This window comes from Hemitrygon akajei, chromosome 21 (genome assembly GCF_048418815.1).
Source record: "Hemitrygon akajei chromosome 21, sHemAka1.3, whole genome shotgun sequence".
In the NCBI taxonomy this organism is placed as follows: Eukaryota; Metazoa; Chordata; class Chondrichthyes; order Myliobatiformes; family Dasyatidae; genus Hemitrygon; species Hemitrygon akajei.
The window spans coordinates 70,201,318-70,222,725 of NC_133144.1; the positions used below are offsets into that span (position 1 = coordinate 70,201,318).

The following is a 21,408-nucleotide window of genomic DNA, read 5'->3' on the forward strand; positions in this document are numbered from 1 at the left end:
TCCTATGCAGTATCACCGATGACAAGAAAACACAATTTTGGGACATAGTAGCTATGCTATGGTAAAGTCACTCAGAAGATTCTATTGGTTTTTATTGATCTTAAATGATATCCTGTATCAGTCCCCAAATTAATGACCTTCATGTACAACCTATACTATGTATTGTATGAAGTCTTATGAATCAAACATGTTATCTAGGAAATGCAGGCAAATGATGGGTGATGCTCACAGTGGTAGGACAGTTAATAGCCAAAGCTGAGAGAGACAATTACTTAAGAAAAACACTTGACCTAGACTTATTCCACCCCCAGATCTCTTGGAGTGAATTGACGTATCAAGTAGAAAAACTTGCTTGTAAATTTGGGGCATAAAGGGTTAATTCAGAGTGACAGTACAGAAAAATACATCTGTCAGCCAGTATTAAATTACAAGGCTTACTCCTAGACAGTTAAGAGCAAAAAATAGAGCCTGCAGCACTGCACAGCTTATGTGAGTGCATGGTGGTGGGGGAGGAAGACATTCTGAAAGAAGATGAATAACAACCTAATATAGCATAAAATTTAACTGTAAAATTCACCATTTTAATGAATATATTGTACTTAAAATATCAATAATGCAAACAGGACCTGAGAACGTGCAATTCTCTCTCCTTTTTATTATCAGCTTTTTCATTAAATGTCTCTGACGCGTTCCCTGGCAACAGCCTGCACTGCACTTTTGGCTCCAGTTCAACATTTTTTTCTTGCAAAACAGCATTGCTACTGCTCGAGGTGTCGCTAGGATAGGCTAAGTAAGTGGTCTAATAATGCAGTTTTCACAATCACATGATGCAGGACCAGGCACCGAAAGTGTGGCTGCCAAGATGCATAAATCATTAGCGTAAAGGAGCTTATTCTTCAAGCAGATCTAAGGACAGGAAAGTGAGGTGTCTATGTTCATTGACTGATCCAACAAAACGCTTACAAACATTTCCATAGGCAGCAATATTTATTCCAGCACAACTGCATACTTCAAAATAAATATCTTCCCATGAATTAATATCAGCCAGAAGATAAATAATTCCTAAAGCTTTAGCAATGTTGATGACATTGCAGATTGAAGAGAAAAATTAACCACATTAATACTTCAACAGAACACAACTGCTTTTATCTTCCTCTGAATGAACCTCACTCTTTTGAGTTGTGTTAAAATAGACTGCAAATCATCTGCTTCTGTGGGTATAAAGTGAAGGACATTAACAATTGCCAATGAATGTACACAATCTGATTTTTTGATTTATATCTGATCATTCCGAGTGCCAATCCTTTTTTCCTTCCACTCTTGACAGCACGATCAATTAAGACTGGCCAGAACACAGCAGTAAGTATTAACGGGCTCCAGGCTGCAGAAAACATTAACACTGTGGTCCCCCAGCTGAAGGGAAGTAACATTATTTTCAATGGACTCAGGAACTGTATAATCAATTGTCACATTTAACACCAGCTGCTCTATTCTCAATGAACAAGTAGCTCTGCCAGAGAAGGAACATGAGCACATAATCAAATAGACCAGCTTCAAACAAGTAACCATTCACACTGTGTATTTGCCACATGTGTCAAGGACTGCATCTTTAGATCATGTTAAGATAAATACATCCATGACACTTGGAGGTTATATATAATTCTCCATGACTGCACTTTACATTATTGTGCCATAGTAGCTTCACACACAACAGTACCGTGCAAAATCAGGACTTGAAGCAGATGTTACCAAGGTAGAAAATTATTAGATAATTTGCAGAAGATAGCTGTAAGCGTTATTGCTTGCATAGTACTTTCATTTCAAAGAGAGAAGCAAATTGACAAATAGCTATTTGAGACTGGTCTATTTCTTTCAATGGTATGTAACTTTGATCCCTTTGGGCAGCAATGACAAGGTAATTCATTTCAGTATTTAACAAATGCCTGCTTTTTAACAAGCTACCATCTAGTTGCTTTGATAGTTTTGGGCAACTGAAACTGTCAGTTATTTTCCATCTTTCCATGTGCCTATGCAAGCAGGCAGTATCAATGGGCACTTTTTAACAAGCAGACCAGACACTGATTTAAACACATGAATCTACAGCAAATAGATAGGGGAGGTACTGATAGTTTTGAAGTTCAAATGTATAAAAAACAATAGGCATATGAACTACTGTCATTGCAAAAAGGGTTATTTGATATCTCCGCATCACCCAGATAATCACAACAGATTTCATCCAGTAATATTGTTGACTACACCATTTAATAACTTGTTAACCAAAATACTTGCTTCTGATTGATCAGAAATCACAGGTTGCAGAAGAAAATAAAGATGAGGATTCCTTTCTTTACACTTTTTTGACATGATCAACCAACTATCCCCTCACTATCAGTTTACTTTTGGCTAGATTAGAAAGTGTAGTAAATTGGAACAGAGTACCATAAGAATGACTATGCTCTTCTCCTACATGTAGAAAAATGTCTGCTTTCTCCTAGCATCTCACCAAAAATATGCGAATGTCATGACCAGTACACCTGTAAGAAAGCATTATGCAGGTGCAAGGTAATAGACACCATAGGATGCATGGGTTGAAATGTGTTTATTTTAGTGCTACACATAAAGGTGATGAACTTAAGAGCATGGATCAGTACATGGAACCGTGATGTGGCCATTACTGAGACATGACTGAGAGAGGGAAGGGACTGGATACTTAATGCTCCAAGGATTTTTTTTTGTAATTTTTTTTTTATTGAAGTTCATCAAACAAACATTTCCATAAGAAGTATTTCAGACATTGTACATATATATCATATAATCATATATAGCACAAAATCTCCACAAAGTACTTATCTGGTGTATAATGCTCCAGGGTTTTGATGTTTTAGACAATATAGAGAAGGAGGTTAATAGGAGGGCAGGAAGGGAAGAGTTGCACTGCTAATCAAGGACTACAGAGTAACTCTGTGGCCATTCCCTACAACAACAAATATACTGCTTTAGATACTGTTGAGAGGAATGACCTAGCAGAGGAAAGCCACAGCAGTCGTGTCTCTGGCACTGAATCTGGCTCTATGGCTCAGAAGGGAAGGGGGAGAAGAGATGAGCTGTAGTAATAGGATATTCGTGGGTTAGGGGAATAGAAAGGAGGTTCTGTGGGTGAGAACAAGATTTCCGGATAGTTTGGTGCCTCTGGAGTGCCAGGGTCAAGGGCATCTCTGATCAAGTTCTCAGTATTCTTAAGTGGGAGGGTGAGCAGCCAGAGGTTGTGGTACCAATTGGTACATGTCATTAGTACCAATTACATGTGTAGGAGTGGTGACAAGGTCCTACAAAGTGAGTTCAGGGAATCAGGGGCTAAATTATAGGGCTTTACCTCCAATGTTGTGACCTCTGGAACCCATGCCACTTACTAGTGAGGCAAGAGACATGATGATCATTTAGTTTGACACATGACTATGGAGTTGGTGTAGGAGTGAGAGGATCAGATTATTGGACAATTGGGCTCCTTCCAGGGAAGGAGGGACCTGTACAGAAGGGATGGTTTGCACCTAAACGGTGGGGGGGGGGGGGGAATTATATTAGAGTTACCAGGGGGTGGGGGGTGGAAACCAGAGCACCAGAACAGATACTGGAGTGGTTTCTAAGCCTACATACAAAGTCAGTAATCAAAAGGCTGAGCATGCTGGGACTAATATTCTTAACTGTGTGTATTTCAATGTAAGGTGTAGGAAAGGCCGATGATATTAGGGCATGGACCAACACCTGGAATTACGACACTGAAGCCATTAGAGAGACTTGGTTGCAGGAAGGGCATGACTGGCAACTCAATGTTCTGGGGTAATATTGTCTTAGTTATGATAGAGTGGGAGAGATTAAAGGAGGAGGGGTGGCATTATTAGTCAGGGAAAATGTCACTGCATTGCTTAGTCAGAATAGACTGGAGAGCTTGACTAGTGAGGCTTTGTGGGTAGAACTGAGGCATAAGAAAGGTATGACCATGTTAATGGGATTATATTATAAATTACCTAATAGTCCGTGGGATTTAGAGGAGCAGATATGTAAAGAGATCACTGACTATTGCAAGAAACATAAGGTTGTGATACTGGGTGATTTTAATTTTCCACATATTGACTGGGAATTCCCATACTGTAAAAGGGCTGGATGGGAAAGAGTTTGTCAAATGTGTTCAGGAAAGTTTCCTTAATCAGTATATAGAAATCTCAACAACAGAGAATGCGATACCAGATCTCCTATTAGGAAATAAAACAGGGCAGGCGACAGATGTTTGTGTAGGGGAACACTTTGCATCTAGTGATCAGAATGCCATTAGTTTCAAGGTAATTATGGAACAGGACAGTTCTGGTCCTCGGATTGAAATTCTAAATTGGAGTAAGGCAAATGTTGATGGTATCAGAAAGGATCTGGCAAAGGTGTATTTGGTAAATGGAAAGCCTTCAAAAGTGAAATTTTGAGAGTACAGTGTTTTTTGTTTCTGTCATAATAAAAGACAAAGCTAACAGGTTTGGGGAACCTTGGTTTTTGAGAGATATTGAGGGCCTGGTTAAGAAAAGAAAGGTGATCCATAGCAGGTACAGCAGGCAGGAACAAATGAGGTACTTGAGGAGTATAAGAAATGCAAGAAAACACTTAAGAAGGAAATCAGGAGGACTAAAAGACATATGGGTGCTTTAGCAGACAAGGTGAAGGAGAAAGCTAAGGGCCTCTATAGACATATTAAGAACAAAAGGATAGCAATGGACAAAACTGATCCTCTAGAAGATCAGAGAAGTAATTTATGCATGGATTTGAAAGAGATGGTGAAGATTTTTTAAAATCTGTATTCACCTGGGAGGCAGACATGGAGTCCATAGATGTGAAGTGAAGCGACAGCAATGTGAAGAACGTTATACAGATTACAGAAGAGGAGGCGCTTGCTGTCCTGAGGAAAATTAGGGTGGATAAATCCCAGGGCCTGACAATGTGTTCCCTCAGACTCTGTGGGAGGCTAGGGAAAAAACTGCAGGGGCCCTAGCAGAGATATTTAAAACATCATTCACCATGGGTAAGGTGTCGAAGAATGGAAGGTAGCTAATGTTGTTCCAAGAAAGGTTCTAGGGAATTATAGGCCAGGGAGCTTGACATCAGTTTTGGGAAAGTTATTGGAAGGTATTCTAAGGGACTGTGTATATAAGTATTTGGATAGACAGGGATTGATTAGGGATAGTCAACATGGCTTTGTGCATGGTAAGTCATGTCATGAGGAAGTTGGTAGGAAAGTTGATGAAGGCAAGGCAGTAGACAATACAGGGACTTTAACAAGGCACTTGGTCAAGAAAGTTCAGTCGCTTGACATTCAAGATGAGGTAGTAAATTGGATTAGACATTGGCTTTGCGGAAGAAGCCAAAGAGTGGCTGTGGATGGTTGTTTCTCTGATTGGGAGGTACGTGACTAAAGCTGTACCGCAGGGATCAGTACTGGGTCCAAAGTTGTTTGTCATCTATATCAATGATCCAGAAAATAACATGGTAAACTGGATCAGCAAACTTGCGAATGATGCCAAGATTAGGGATGCAGTGGACAGTTAGGAAGACTATCAAAGTGGCAGCTGGATTTGGACCAGCTGGTGAAATAGGCTGAAAAATGGCAGATGGAATTTAATACAGACTAGTATGAGGCATTGTTCTTTGGAAGGATCAACCAGGATTGGTCTTATATGGTGAGCAGTAGGGCACTAAAGTGTGCAGTAGAACAGAGGGATCTGGGAATATCAATCCATAATTCCTTGAAATTGGTGTCACAGGTAGATCTGGTTGTAATGAAAGCTTTTAGCACATCGGCCTTCATAAATCAATGTATGGAGTACAGGAGTTGGGACGTTATGTTGAAATTGTGTAAGAGGTTGGTAAGGCCTAATTTGAAGAACTGTGTCCCACTTCAGTCACCTACCTGCAAGAAAGATGTAATTAAAATTTAAAGGGTATAGAGAAAATATACAAGGATATTGCTGGGACTGGATATTGCAGGATCTCAGTTATAGGGAAAGGTTGAAAAGGTTAGGACTTTATTCCCTGCAATAGAAGATTGAGGGGAGATTTGATAGAGGTATACAAAATTGTGAGGCGTATAGACAGGGTAAATGCAGCCAAGTTGGGTGTGAGACTTGAACTAGAGGTCACGGATTAAGGGTGAAAAGTAAAATGTTTAAGGTGAACACGAGAGGAAATGTCTTCACTCAGAGGGTGGTTGAAGTGTGGAACAAGTTGCAGAAATGTTGGATGTGGGTTTGATTTTAACAATTAAGAGAAATTTAGATTAGGCACATGTACAGGAAGAGTACTGAGGGCTATGGTCTGGGTGCAGTTGGTGGGACCAGGCAGATTAATGGTTCAACATGCTCTAGATGGGTTGAAGGGCCTGTTCTTGTGCTGTAGTGTTCTATGACTATGACTCTAATTGTGGATCATTGAAACCTAGCGGACATTGGAAAGCATAGATAGAGTGGATGTGGAGAGGATGTTTCCAATAACAGGGGAGTCTAGGGACCAGGGGATATAGCCTCAGAATAGAAAGACATTCCTTTAGAACAGAGATGAGGAGGAATTTCTTTAGCAGGAGGTAAATCTGTGTAATTCTGTGAATCTGTGAAGGCCAAGTCATTTGGTATATTTAAAGCATAAGTTAGGTTCTTGATTAGTAAAGGTATCAATAGTCATAAGGAGAAGGCTGGAGAATGGGGTTGTGGGATAAGTCAGTCATGATAGAATGGCGGACATTTCGATGGACCGAATGGCTTAATCCTGTTCCTATGTGTTAAGGACTGCTGTGAGCATGAGATCTGCTCAATGAGATCCATTCTCTAAATTATGCCTGTATACGGAAAATAAAATACCAGGTTGTAGGTTCTCCTTTTGACAGAGAACCAATAACTGATAAAACAATCCACAGCTGGAGCAGACAGCACTGGTTTGCACACTTTCAATTGTGAACTGGAATGGTTCCTGCAGAGTGCAGATTTGTGGACAAAGATAAATAAAATCTCAAGTAATAATACACTTCTGGTCAAAATGATTTCCTGGATTGAATTGTTCTGTCGTGGTGCTCAGAGAATTGATCTTAGCATTTCAGTGTTTTTGTTTCAGTAAGATGATCATGCTACTGATGTATAGGAGAGTTGCTGTGAAATGATTATTGTGATATTCTGTAACCTTGTGTAGAACGTTCAATGGACCACTTGGTGTTCCCTTCATTATTTTAGATGTTCAGATCAAACTGTTGAGGTAGCAATGTTTGTTATCGAACTGTTGTAATCACTGACTGAAACAAAGTACCCACATTAAAAGGATAAAAGCAGTTAACATTAAAACTAAGACAAATGAGATAAAAATACATCAGGTAAAGTTTGCCATTTCCATTAAAGAATGTACCCTAGAAATTTAAACTTCTGATGATACCTCAGAGATGGAAATCATACATACGACAATGTAAAACACGCTGGAAACTGAAATTATGACATACTACAATGTAATACATGCAGGAAACAAAATCACGACATACAACAATGTAATACATGCTGGAAACTGAAATCATACATACGGCAATGTAATACACTCTGGCCTTTTCCACCAGCTGCCAGTTTTCCTTCAGGTCCAAGTGCTTCTCCCTTTTGTAACAATTTGCTGCTGCTAGATTAGCGACAAGAGACCTACAATAACCGAATGAAGTGATTTAGCACACCACAAGTGCAAATAAACTTGAAATGCAGAATCAGAATCAGGTTTACTATCACCAACATGTGTCGTGAAATGAGTTAACTTAGCAGCAACCGCTCAATGCAATACATAATATAGAATAGATTAAAAATCATGCAAAAACAGAAATATATATTAAAAAAGCGAGATAGTGTTTAAGGGTTCAACGTCCATTTATGATGGCAGAGAGGAAAAAGCTGTTCCTAAATCGCTGAGTATGTGCCTTCATGTTTCTGTACCTCCTGCCTGAAGGTAATAGTGAGAAAAGGGTGCTGGAGGTCTTTAATAATGGACGCTGCCTTTCTGAGACACCACTCCTTGAAGATGTCCTGGGTACTTTGTAGGCTAGTACCTAAGATGGAGCTGACTAAACTTACAACCGTCTGCAGGTCCTGTGCAGTAGCCCACCCCCCCACCCCCATACCAGACAGTGATGCAACCTGTCAGAATACTCTCCATGGTTCATCTATAGAAGTTTATGAGTGTATTTGCTGACATACCAAATCTCTTCAAACTCCTAATGAAGTAATTATCTATGTAAGAATGAATCACAATATCCAAAGGATTGCCAAAGATATATTGGACAGCAGTAGACTATTTGGCCCAACCAATCTATACAAGCATTTATAATTCAGAAATTTATAAGGCTTTTCAGAAAGTAAGGAGCATGGGATCCAAGGAGACCTTGCTTTGTGAATCCAGAATTAGCTTGTCCACAGAAGGCAAAGGGTGGTTGTATTCTGCATGGAGGTCGGTGACCAGTGGTGTTCTGCAAGGACCTGTTCAGGGACCCCTCCTCTTTTGATTTTTATAAATGACCTGGATCAAGAAGTAGAAGGGTGGATTAGTAAGTTTGCTGATGACTCAAAGATTGGGGGTGTTGTGGATAGTCTGGAGGGTTGTCAGAGGTTACAGCAAGATATCGATAAGATGAAGAACTGGGCTGAGAAGTGGCAGATGGACTTCAACCCAGATAAGCGTGAAGTGGTTCATTTTGGTAGGTCAAATTTGAAGACAGAATATAAATATTAAGACTCTTGGCAGAGTGGAGGATCTGAGAAATCTTGGGGTCCATGTCGACAGGACACTCAATGCTGCTGTGCAGGTTGACAGCGTTGTTAAGAAGGCATATGGTGTGTTGGTATTCATTAAACGTGAGATTGAGTTCAAGAGCCGGGAAGTAATGTTACAGCTCAAGAAATTGGTCAGACCCCACTTGGAGTACTGTATTCAGTTCTGGTCACCTCACTACAGGAAGGATAGAGAGAGTGCAGAGGAGATTTACAAGGATGTTGCCTGGATTGGAGGGCGTACCTTATGAGAACAGGGTGAGTGAACTTGGCCTTTTCTCCTTGGAGCGACGCAGGATGAGAGGTGACCTGATCAAGATGTATAAGATGATGAGGGGCAATGATCACGTGCATAGGCAGAGGCTTTTTCCCCGGGGCTGAAATGGCTAAAACGAGGGGGCACAGTTTTAAGGTGCCTGGAAACAGGTACCGAGGGGATGCCAGGGGTAAGTTTCTCACACAGAGTGGTGGGCGTGTGGAATGCACTGCCAGCAGCGGTGGTGGAGGCGAATACAATAGGGTCTTTCAAGAGCCTCTTAGATAGGTACATGGAGCTTAGAAAAATAGAGGGCTGTGTGCTAGGGAAAATCTAGGCAGTTTCTAAAGCAGGTTACATGGTCGGCACAACATTGTGGGCCAAAGAGCCTGTAATGCGCTGTAGGTTTCAATGTCCTATGTTTGTATTCTATGCATAACAGCTTAGGGGCTGGTGGCACGGTAGCATAATGGTTAAGGCAACACTTTACAGCCCTAGCTGTAAGTTCAAGGTTCAATTCCTGCTGCTGTCTGTAAGCAGTTTGTACTCTCTATCACTGCTGGGTTTCCTCCAGGTGCTCCAGTTTTCTCCCACATTTCTTAGAAGTATAGGTTAGGGTTAGTGAGTTGTGGACATGCTATGTTGGTGCCAGAAGCCTGACAAAGTTTGCAGGCTGCACCCAGCACACCCTCACTGATTTAATTTGGCACAAAATTATGTATGTTTTGATATACATGTGACAAAATAAAGCCAATCTTTATCATTAACCCTTTGTGTCCTATTCCCTCAGGTTTGTTCGGCCTTTATAATGCAACTATAGAATTAGTTTCTAGCAATTCCAGCGGCAGTGGGAACTATGTTCTCGTCGTTCTCCAGTACAGCATTTCTTCTGAATTCCCTATTGGATTTCCTTGTAACTATGTTGTGTTGATGGTCATACATAATTATACTCTTCCACACAGGTGTTTTTTTTTGCATCCATTGTGTTGAAATGTTTCAAAATTTTAAATACAATAGATTCTGGTTAATTAGGCCATCAGTTAATTGTGGCAGCTGCTTATTTGAAACATCTCAAAAACATAAACTAATTGAGAAAATAACAGGATATCCTTTATTTATTTGTGTCACATACCCTGTGACTGGGTCAAAGAACCAGCAGAAATGGAAAACACTCTGGAGTCTGGTACTGCTTAAACTAATAATGTTTATTAGTAACTAAGCAATACAGTAATATAAATGCAAATATATTGAACAGGTTAGCAATGTGGAAATAGGAGCAAAACTAGGCTCTTTCAAGTCTAGGGGTAAATGGGTACAGTCTTACGATATGATGAAGAGAATTCAGTTCAGTTCGAGGTAGTTAGTTGAGTAACGAGAGAGAGAGAGAGAGAGAGAGATGATGCCGTCGATGTTCCCACTGTCTTCCAAAGTCCTGTTGTGGTCACCGACTATGACCATGATACGTACGACCGTTCTTCAGCGGTGGAATTATCACCCAGGCAAGGATGGACACACAAATAATTCCCCACCGGTCACACCTTTTCACAATGTGAGCCACTGATCGATTTCCCCGAATCGATCCTCCAAAACCCCACCTTCCTGTGGGTGCAACAAGCTTGTTCAGTGTCTTGTGATGTGTCTCTCTGTGTAACAGCGGACCTGGCTTTTAGCTCTCCATGTTGGACACCAGCTGTCCATCAACTTGCTCCGCCCTCCACTTCCTGCAGGAACTCTACAAGCAGGCAAGTGACCTCAGGGAAAAGGTAAACAAGCTGGCAGAAAAACCATAACATCAATCTTATGAGCAGTTTCTGTCAGTCTCTCTCCCTCTCTCTCATTGCGCTGGATGCCTCCCTCTCTCTCTCTTATGTTACGAATGTGCCACAACTCTGAGGGGCCGAAGGGTACAAAGCCGCCCCCTCCTTCTTGAGAATCACAAGATCGCTATTAATTCGGGTCTGGGACCCAGGAAATGAGAGAGAATCCTCAAGGTTTTGGAATGTGTCCTGGCCCCTCAGCAAGACAAAGCCACGGATAATGGCCATTGTCTCTTGGAGACAGAATTGTGTATTGAGTACTGTACTATTCATTGAAGCCCTCAGGGAATGACCAGAGTGGGCTGGTTGAGGGATTGCATCATCCCAACCTGACTGACATCTGAGACCCCGTGAGTAAGGATAAAAGAGGGTCTGGGGAACAACCCCTTTAGACACACCAGGAGAAACGTATGAGACCGGTGGAGGCTTGTGTGTGTGTCCATCCTTGCCCGGATGACAAGTCCTCCACGGAACGGCCTCGCTAAAGGACGAATACGGATCAAGAGTGGATAAAGGAAAGCTGGCAAGTTTCTATTCTCAAAACCTCTCTCTCTCTCCAACAATTGAAAACCCAGCAGTCCCCAAAGGCTGAAGCGTGTATGAACTGCATGAACTGAGTGACTTTTATATTTCCATCGGACAATACATTATCCCCTAGACAACGATAGAGCTATTTCTTATTGATTATTATTATACCCGCACTTTCAGATTTAGTATTGACGACGTATATTATCTGTATGTTTGCATTGATATTATTTTTGTGTATTTTTATCAATAAATACCGTTAAAAATAGTACCATCAGACTTCAATGGACCTCTCTATCTTTGCTGGCAAAGTGACCCAGTTATGGGGTTCGTAACACTTAATAGCAGCACAGTTCATAGGGTCTATTCTGGACCCCATTTCAAACTAGATTTCACATTCCAGCATATTGATGCAGCTACAAAGAAGGCACGACAGTGGCTATACTTTATTAAGAGTTTGAGGAGATTTGGTATGTTACCAAAGAAATTTGCAAATTTCTACAGATGTACCATGGAGAGCATTCCAACTAGCTGTATCACCATCTGGTACGGTGGGGGGTGGGGGTGCTGCTGCACAGTATTGAAATAAGCTGCAGAGTTGGGCACTAGCCTCTGCAGTATCCAGGACCTTTTCAAAGTGTGATGCCTCAACAAAACCGACATCCATCATTGGCAGATGGAGTTTAATGCTGATAAGTGTGAGATGCTACATTTTGGTAGGAATAATCCAAATAGGACATACATGGTAAATGGTAGGGCATTGAAGAATGCAGCAGAACAGAGTGATCTAGGAATAATGGTGCATAGTTCCCTGAAGGTGGAATCTCATGTGGATAGAGTGGTGAAGAAAGCTTTTGGTATGTTGGCCTTTATAAATCAGAGCATTGAATATAGGAGTTGGGATGTAACGTTAAAATTGTACAAGCCTTTGGTAAGGTCGAATTTGGAGTATCGTGTACAGTTCTGGTCACCGAATTATAGGAAAGATGTCAACAAAATAGAGAGAGTACAGAGAAGATTTATTAGGATGTTACCTGGGTTTCAGCACCTAAGTTACAGGGAAAGATTGAACAAGTTAGGTCTTTATTCTTTGGAGTGTAGGAGGTTGAGGGGGGACTTGATAGAGGTATTTAAAATAATGAGGGGGATCGATAGAGTTGACGTGGATAGGCTTTTTCCATTGAGAGTAGGGGAGATTCAAACAAGAGGACATGAGTTGAGAGTTAGGGGTCAAAAGTTTAAGGGTAACACGAGGGGGAATTTCTTTACTCAGAGAGTGGCAGCTGTGTGGAACGAGCTTCCAGTAGAAGTGGTAGAGGCAGGTTCGGTATTGTCATTTAAAGTAAAATTGGATAGGTATATGTACAGGAAAGGAATGGAGGGTTATGGGCTGTTACGGGCCAGTGGGACTAGGTGAGAGTAAGTGTTCGGCACGGACTAGAAGGGCCGAGATGGGCTGTTTCCGTGCTGCAATTGTTATATGGTTATATTCAGAAGCCCCATCACCTAGGCCATGCCTTGTTCTCACTGCTACCATCCTGAAGGAGGTACAGAAGTCCAAAGGCGCAAACTCAGTGACTCAGAACAGCTTCTTCCCCTCTGCCATCCAATTTCTGAACGGAGTCTGAACCCATGAGCATTCTCACTACCTTTTTATTTTTGCACTATTTATTTAACTATTTAATTATTATATTCACTGTAATTGATGCTTTTTTTATTATTAGCATTGTACTGCTGCTGCAAAGACAACAAATTTCATGACATATTCCGGTAATATTAAACCTGATACTGAAATGATTTCACTGCTTCAGCTAGTTACAAACTAAGAAGAATTTGAAGGTAGACAACCATCTTGAATATTATAATGAAAATGAAAGTTTGGAGGATGCAACAGTTTCTAACTAGTGTCAGTCGTGTGTACTTGTGCTGCCATTAGGAACTACACCATACTTAAGAGTGAAGTTTTTAAATAGCTTCAGTAGTGTATGCTGTGTTATTTACTCACTTGGGCCGACAGACACCAAATAAAAAGGAAAGCAATAAACACAGTCCATTATCTACGCTAGGTGTTTATGCTGATTTTGTACATTTACAGTCAATCAAAAGAACATGGCAGCGTACACTGGATTAATTCTTCTGTTGATAATTAATAGTTTTATAGTACTGTAGTGAGTAGTGTTATAATTTGTTTTGTATTTCATTTAAATACATACCGTAGATTCCGGACTACAGAGCGCACCTGATTAAAAGCCGCTGGCTCTAATTTTAGAAATAAAATCAATTTTTTAATTGTAAAGGCCGCACCGGATTTTAGGCCGCACCGCTACTTTTAAATATACATACGTATCGGTAACACAAATTACGTTGCATATACTTTTTTACTGAACAGCACGAACAACATTCCAATATCTCCTAGCGACTGGTAAAAATATATATACTGCAGCCTACCAGGAAAAGTTATTGATCGCCTTTAACTTAAAAGCAGCGTTTTCGCTCGGGTCTGACGCGCTCGGGTCTGATGAGCTCGCGTAACGCGATCGGGTCTAATCGGGTCTGATGCGCTCGGGTCTGATGCGCTCGCGTAACGCGATCGGGTCTAATCGGGTCTGATGCGCTCGGGTCTGACGCGCTCGCGTAACGCGATCGGGTCTAATCGGGTCTGATGCGCTCGCGTAATGCCCCCACCTTCCCGTATATATCCCACAAGACACGGCGAAACCGGGTGTGACGTCATAGCATCCCGGGATGTAGTACAGAAAACAAATATAGTTAAAACACTTCTAACTTTAACTAACAAATGAATTACTAAGCGAAAATATTATAAACTAAGTAACTGCCATAAAGGCAGCACAATGCTTTTCTTCGAGTGTTTTCCATGTTGATGAGGGTGAGTACAAATGACTGATTTACAAGAATTTAATTGTGAAAGTGCGCTTGATTTATCATACAATTTCATTGGACCTCTGTGAACTACTCATCAATTTTATTGGTCTACTGTTACGAGGCAAAATGTTTACGAGGCGGCATGAAAAAAAACCATGTATTAGCCGCTCTGGATTAAAGGCCGCAGAGTTCAAAGCTGTTCAAAATGTGGGAAAAAAGTAGCGGCTTATAATCCGGAATCTACGGTAATTTGTTACTCAGTTAAATGGTAGTTAGTCTTTTTAAAACTATTTCCATGAAACTTCGGCTATTTGGGGCAGCCGCTTAATTCCGCCAAAATGTACTGGTCTCAGCCGGTCCCTGTTAACTAGAATCCACTGTATCATCCCTCAGCCTTCCTTTCTCAGCAAAATCATGCACAGATCTCTAAATCTGGCTAACCAGATTTTCCTCTTTCAGTTCTCTCTCCAAAAACAAAATTCATGTTTGGTTTGCTTTCTCTCATCTACACACTAACTTTCAGTGATTCCTCTACCTCTCCAGACTCACCTTCCAACTCCAAATTCTTCTTTTGCAAATGTACCACATTATGTGTCTTGAATCTCATCTGCCAATTATCTGGCCATTCCTCAAGTTCTTATAACACGTTACATTCCCTGTAGCTCCACCATCTCAAGGACCCCTGAAGTCTTCTGCATTCACAATTCATCTTATATTTGCATCAGCAGCAAATTTGAAACTCAGCATGTGGTCCCATCAGCTGAAAAACTGACATAGATTGTGAATTGCTGGGGCCCAAGCACTAACTCCTGTAGACCACATTAACTACAGCCTGTCAACCTGAAAATGTTGGAACACATACCGCAGGTTGTTCTGCCATTTATGAGAAAACCACTGAGCTGACTTAATACTGCATTTCCACCAACTCCTAGTAACCTTTTACCCTCTCAACATTTTGATTCCAGCACTCTTGTACATCAGAAGAAAACACTTACTTCATCTTTCACTTAACTTAGCAACTACTTAAGTGGCCCCAGTTCCAGGTCCCTTTATAACACGTTACATCCACTGCAGTTCCACCATTTCAAGGACCCTAAAGTCTGCATTCAGTGAATTTGAGCTGACCCTGTCCAATCTTTTCTCATAAGATAACCTGCACATTCCAGGTACAAGTCCAGTAAATCTCCTCTGAACGACTTACACTGTTTTTACATTTCTCTTTAAACAGAGACGAGTACTAATCACAATACAGCTCTAGTGGTTTGGTCAAGTTCATTTATAACTGAAGACTAATTTTCCTAATTTTGTATCCAATTATCCTTTTAATAAATTTGAACATTTTTAGCTTTCTTACTCATTTGCAGACCTGCATAACATCACTGAATGGATTATGCACTAGTTCACCCAGGTCACAGCTTTACCATTTCTTGCCATTGAGATAATGTACTTTTAATACTTTGTCTACTACAAGGTTGAAGTTCATTCAACAACTTTCCAAATGCCTTTGGAAACACAATTATAATACATCCCCAAGTTTCCCTTTATCTACAGCATGAAACATAGAGTCATACAGCACAAAACAGACCCTTCAGCCCACCTGGACCATGCCAAGCTGTCACTACAGTGACGTTCAAAAGTTTGTGAACCCTGTAGAATTTTCTCTACTTCTGCAAAAATGAGGTAAAATGTGATCAGATCTTCCTGCAAGTCCTAAAACTAGATGAGAACCTAATTAAATAAATAACAGAAAAAAACATTATACTTGTTCATTCATATATTGAGAAAAATGATCCAATATTACACAAAAAATGTGAACCTCTGGGATAATGCCTACTTCAAAAGCTATTTGGAGTCAGGTGTTCCAATCAATGAAATGAGATTGGAGGTGTGGGTTGTAGAGGTGCCCTGCCCTATAAAAAAAAGATACACTAAGTCAGGTTACTGACAGAGTCTGCTCTTCTCAAGAAAAATCTATTTTTTTGTGCACCATGCCTCAATCAAAACAACTTTCAGAGGATCTTAGAAGAATTGTAGAGAGGCATGAAGATGGAAAAGGCTTCAAAAGCATTTCTAAAGACCTAAGTGTTCACCAGTCCACAGTAAGAGAAATTATTTTCAACTATGGTGGTGGGGGGGAACACCAATTACTGAAAGCAAAGGTTCACAAACTTTCCCAACAAATACATGTAATATTGGATCATTTTTCTCAATAAATAAATGAACAAGTATAATGTTTTCGTGTAATTAATTTATTGGGTTCTCTTTATCTAGTTTTAGGACTTATGTGAAGATCTGATCACATTTTAGGTCATATTTATGCACTCTACTTCCATTTACCATGCCCATTAAATTCTAAACCTTTCCATTCCACATACCTGTCTGCTACGTTTTGCAACTCCAAAACATAAAAACTAATCAAAAGGGAAACAAGAGAGCCGGGAATGGGAGTCTAATATCATTTTTAACTTTGAGCGAGGTGAGCATGTATCACATGGTGGTGAGATGACGTATACCATTCATGTGCTTTTACATATAACCCATAATGAAGTATTTGAAGGACCAAGAATGTTAAACAATATATTTACAGTATTACTCAAATATTACTGAAATATTAAATACACAATAGTTTTCCCTGCTTAGCTATAAACTCTAACTCAATACAGAATTCATCTCAACTTATATACATATACTCTATACTATATAATACAACTACTACATAGACATCCACAGCAGAGTAACATTTTTCCTGACGAGGGAGGTCACTCTACTTGGCAGGTGAGACTTGTGTCTGTGTAAACAATCTCTGGTTCTGGGGCCTCCTCCATGGAGGACCCTGAGTCCTGACGAAGGGTCACGGCCCGATATGCTGACTGTTCATTTCAACGGATGCTGCCCGACCTGCTGAGTTCCTCAAGCTTGTTTGTACGTGGAGGTTTTAAGTGTTGGCTCTGAGATTGCAGGAAGTGGCTACAACACTTCTGTACACCTTTCTTCTCCTTTTCTCAGCTTTTATCTCTAGATTTACTTTCATCTTTGCTTCTCTCCCAGTCCTGGCTTCTTTCTCTCTCTTATCCTGCTCTTGATCCCTTTCTTTTTTTTCTCACTTTCTTTCTCTTTCACCCCCATCTCTTCTTTCCTTTTCAACTACTTGTCTTTCATTTTCTCACCTATTTTCTTCTAGTTTCTTGTATCTCTGAATTTGCTTATTTATTGAAAAATTAGGTCTAATTTATCTTCTATTTCCATAGCACATGTCATCCTCCTCTTTCATTTCTTTTTTCTTCTTTCTAGGGTGTATAGTTTCATATTGGGTAGATCCCTTTAGTTCACTGCAGTATCTCTTAATAATCCTTCTATTGCACCCTTTACGATCTGATCTCTCCTATTGTTTTCCTCATCCACAGCAGCTCTGCTGAATCCTATTTTTGTATCTCCGTTGACTCTTTTCTTTTTGGTCTTCCATTCGTGCAGCTGGACTTTCATCTTTGCATCTATTTTTACAAGCATCTTTTGGTCTCTCATTTGAAGTTCCTGCAATAACCTTAATGCATGCAGAGTAAATTCTGGTTCTTTACACTCATGAAAGCTGAATGTTTGCAACTTTCCTGAAGTTCCTTGAATTCTCTTTCAGCTTAAAACCGTCACATTTCACAAGTAACTGCCTGATTAATATATCAGAAGCTTTCTCAGATAAGTTGCCTACAAAAATTGTTGTAGTCAGACCACTCTTTTAGTCACTATCACGATTCCTCTGAGCAACATGGTCCTTTTGGCAATGGTTCATGGTGTATTGCATGGAGAGTTGTGGCATCATCCAGTATCTTTCTTCAATCATTTTCAGTTGACACTATTTTAGGGGATGTGGCATGTAAATGATGGATGGATCTCTAATCAAGTTGTACTTGTCTCAGTCATTCACGTCCCCATAACGCTGCCCCTCCTGTTTTTACCACATACAAGCCCAATGTGGCTTGCTGGTTGTTGTATTTTGCCATAATGAGTATCATTCCCACAGGAATTAAATTTTCTCCAGTATAAATTCTGAGCAGGATATCTGCAGACTTCAGTTCAGTATCTTTGAATTATGTTCAAACTTATTTTGTGGAATGACTGACACAGCTGAGCCAGTGTCTAATTCCATTTTAATTATAATTCACTTCTGGTATAAGCCAAATTGCTTGTCTGTTGTTAGTTTTCAATGTAAATCTCGAGGCTACCCGGTCTTGTGTTACACCTCATCATTATCAGATTAGTACTCTTTTTGAAACTGCAACTTTACTTCCACTTTATCTCTCCCCTGTGCAGTCCATTTAATTTTGTCTGCCTGACATACTCTTGGATGATTCTGCAAAGTAAATGATCTCTCAGTGCATCGTTAAGCCCATTCCTGCAATGACAATGCTTGGACAATCTCTTCAATTCAGCCACATAAGCTGAAACTGAACTCCCTTCCGAACAGGAGACCAGAGACAGGATGCAAGGCCATGATCAACTTCATTTCTCGCCAACTAAAACATTGAGGAAGATTGAAACATCAAAGAAAATGCAGAGGAGGCTAGGTCGACAATCGTTCATAACGGATCAGGCCAGGGTCAAGATGCTGCATCAGGCCAGAGGTCGCTTCTCACAGGAAGCTATTCTCGGCAGATGAAGGCCATGGAAGGACTGAGTTCGAGCTGTTGCTCTCCTCAATGGTGACGGAGGATGTTTTTGAACTGTGTGGACTGCAGTTTATATTGGTCTCCTTCAGTTTTTCTGTATTTTCTTTCTTGTTGCTGATTGGCGGGTGGGCAATATGTTACTTTTTTGGGTGAGAGAGGGGTTGGGTGTTTGGTGTTATTGTCGCTACCTTTTTTGCATGGGAAGAGCTTGCGGGTTTGGGTTTTGATGTTTTAGCTGCCGTATTTGGGTGGGAGATCTGTTAAGTTTTTGTGTGAGGGAGAGGTTGGGGTGATATGGAGTTTGTGAGTTTTGTTTCTTTTTCTTTCTTGTGCAGAAGGGGGGCCTCAACACCTTCCATGGTTTTTCTATACTTTATGGCTATCTGGAGAAGATGAATCTCAGGTACTCTGCTTACATACTTTGATAATAAAATGAACCTTTGAAATACAAGAAGAAAAAAAATTATGATAATAAATAAATAAGCAATAAATATTGAAAACATGAGAAGAAGAGTCCTTAACAGTGAGTCCATAGGCTGTGGGAACATTTCAATGATAGGGCAAGTGATGTTATCTCCTTTGGTTTAAGAGCCTGATGGTTGACGGTTAATAACTGTTTCTGAACTTGTGGTGTGATTCCTGTGTACTTTCTCCCTGATGGCAGCAGTGAGAAAAGTACATGTCCTGGGCGGTGGCAGTCTCTGATAATGAGTGCTGTTTTCCTGCAACAATGTTTTGTGAGGATGTGCTCAATGTTGGGAGGGCTTTACTCCTGATGGACTGGACTGTATTCACTACTTTTTGTAGGATTTTCCATACCAGGCTGTAATGCAGCCAGTCAATATACTCTCACTACACACCTGTAGAAGTTGGTCAAAGTTTTAGATGTCATGCCAAATTGTGGCAAACTCCTAAGAAAGTAGAGGTGCTGCCATGCTTTTTTCATAATTGCACTTCATCTGCCAAAAATAGGCTCCTGACGTGGCCTACATTCGAAGTGACCTCTGGCCCGATGCAGCCTCCCATCCCTCCCATGTGTAGCGAACTTCAGCCTCTCGGCCCTGGCCCGACCTATTATGAGCGATCACTGACTTAGCCTCCTCTGCGTTTGCCTCAATATTTCAATCTTCCTCAGTGTTTCAATTGGTGAGAAATGGAGTCGATTATGGCCTTGCATCCCATTTCTGGTCTCCTGTTTGGCACAGCTTGCACTCGTGATCCTCTCCTGGAATTTTCTTGGGGCCAGCAGAGTGCTAGATCGCTCAATTGAACTCCAAACTGTAAGTCACAGGCTCCAACAGTTTCTGGATAGATAGATAGATACTTTATTGATCCCAAATGAAATTACAGTGCCACAGTAGCATTACAAGTGCACAGATATATAAATGTTAGAAGAGAAGTAAGAAAGAATAAAAAATAAGTTGCCTCAAACAGTCTAACAAGAGGGGTTCATCACTTCACTTCCCCAGCTATGGTACTCATTATAGAGCCTAATGGCCAAAGGTAAGAAAGACCTCATATATCGCTCTTTGGAGCAGTGCAGTTGACTTAGTCTATTACTAGACGTGTTCCTCTGTTCCGCCAAGGTAGCATGCAGAAGGTGAGAAACATTGTCCAAAATTGCCAGGATTTTTTGTAGGGTCCTTTGTTCTACCACAGCCTCCAGTGTGTCCAGTTTGACTCCTATAACAGAGCCACCCTTTCTAATCAGTTTATGGAGCCTGTTGGCATCACCCATGTTGATGCCATTGCCCCAGCACACCACCACATTGAAGACTGTACTAGTGAAAACATGTACAAAAGAGGCCTGCATACTCCAAAGGGCCGCAATCTCCTCAGGAAGTAGAGGCAACTCTAGCCCTTCTTGTGCACAGCCTCTGTGTTGGTGATGCACTCAAGCCTGTCATCCAGGTGCAACCCCAGGTACTTGTAGGTCCTCACCACATCCATGTCCTCAGCATCAATAGTAACAGGGAGCAGTGCAGGCTTAGTTTTCCTAAAGTCCATCACCATCTCTTTTGTTTCACTGATGTTGAGCTGCAGATGATTCAGCTTCCACCATTTGACCAAGACCTCAACCAGGGCCTTGCATTCATCCTTCTGTCCTCACTTTATACACTCAACTATGTGCTGAGCACAGGACAGGTCCTCCGAAATAATAACAATGAGGATTTTAAAGTCGCTGACACACTCAACCTCTGTTCCTTCGATGAGGACTGGCTCATGGATCTCTGAATCCCTTCTCCCGGAGTCATTAATCAGCCCCTTGGTTTTGTTGACATTGACTAAGAGGTTGGTATTATGGCACCACCCAGCTAGATTTTCAGTCTCCTTCCCAAACGCTGATTCATCACAACCTTTGACAACTTACGACGGTGCTGTTGTCAGCAAACTTGAATACAGGCAGTCCCCAGGTTACGTATGAGTTCCGTTCCTGAGTCCGTCTT

At 40.9% G+C, this 21,408-nt stretch overlaps 1 protein-coding gene across 5 annotated transcripts in view; it reads right to left on the reverse strand.

The window, feature by feature from the left end:
- LOC140714427 (adenosine kinase-like) overlaps positions 1-21,408 on the reverse strand; it is a 283,738-nt gene that overhangs the window by 112,281 nt on the left and 150,049 nt on the right. For all 5 annotated transcript variants that reach the window (XR_012095871.1, XM_073025719.1, XM_073025720.1 and 2 more), the window contains exon 6: positions 7,595-7,703. Coding sequence is in view for 4 of the 5 variants with exons in the window: in XM_073025719.1 (XP_072881820.1) it covers positions 7,595-7,703 (109 nt within the window). In the remaining variant the exon portion in view is untranslated. The remainder of the gene's footprint in view (positions 1-7,594; positions 7,704-21,408) is intronic.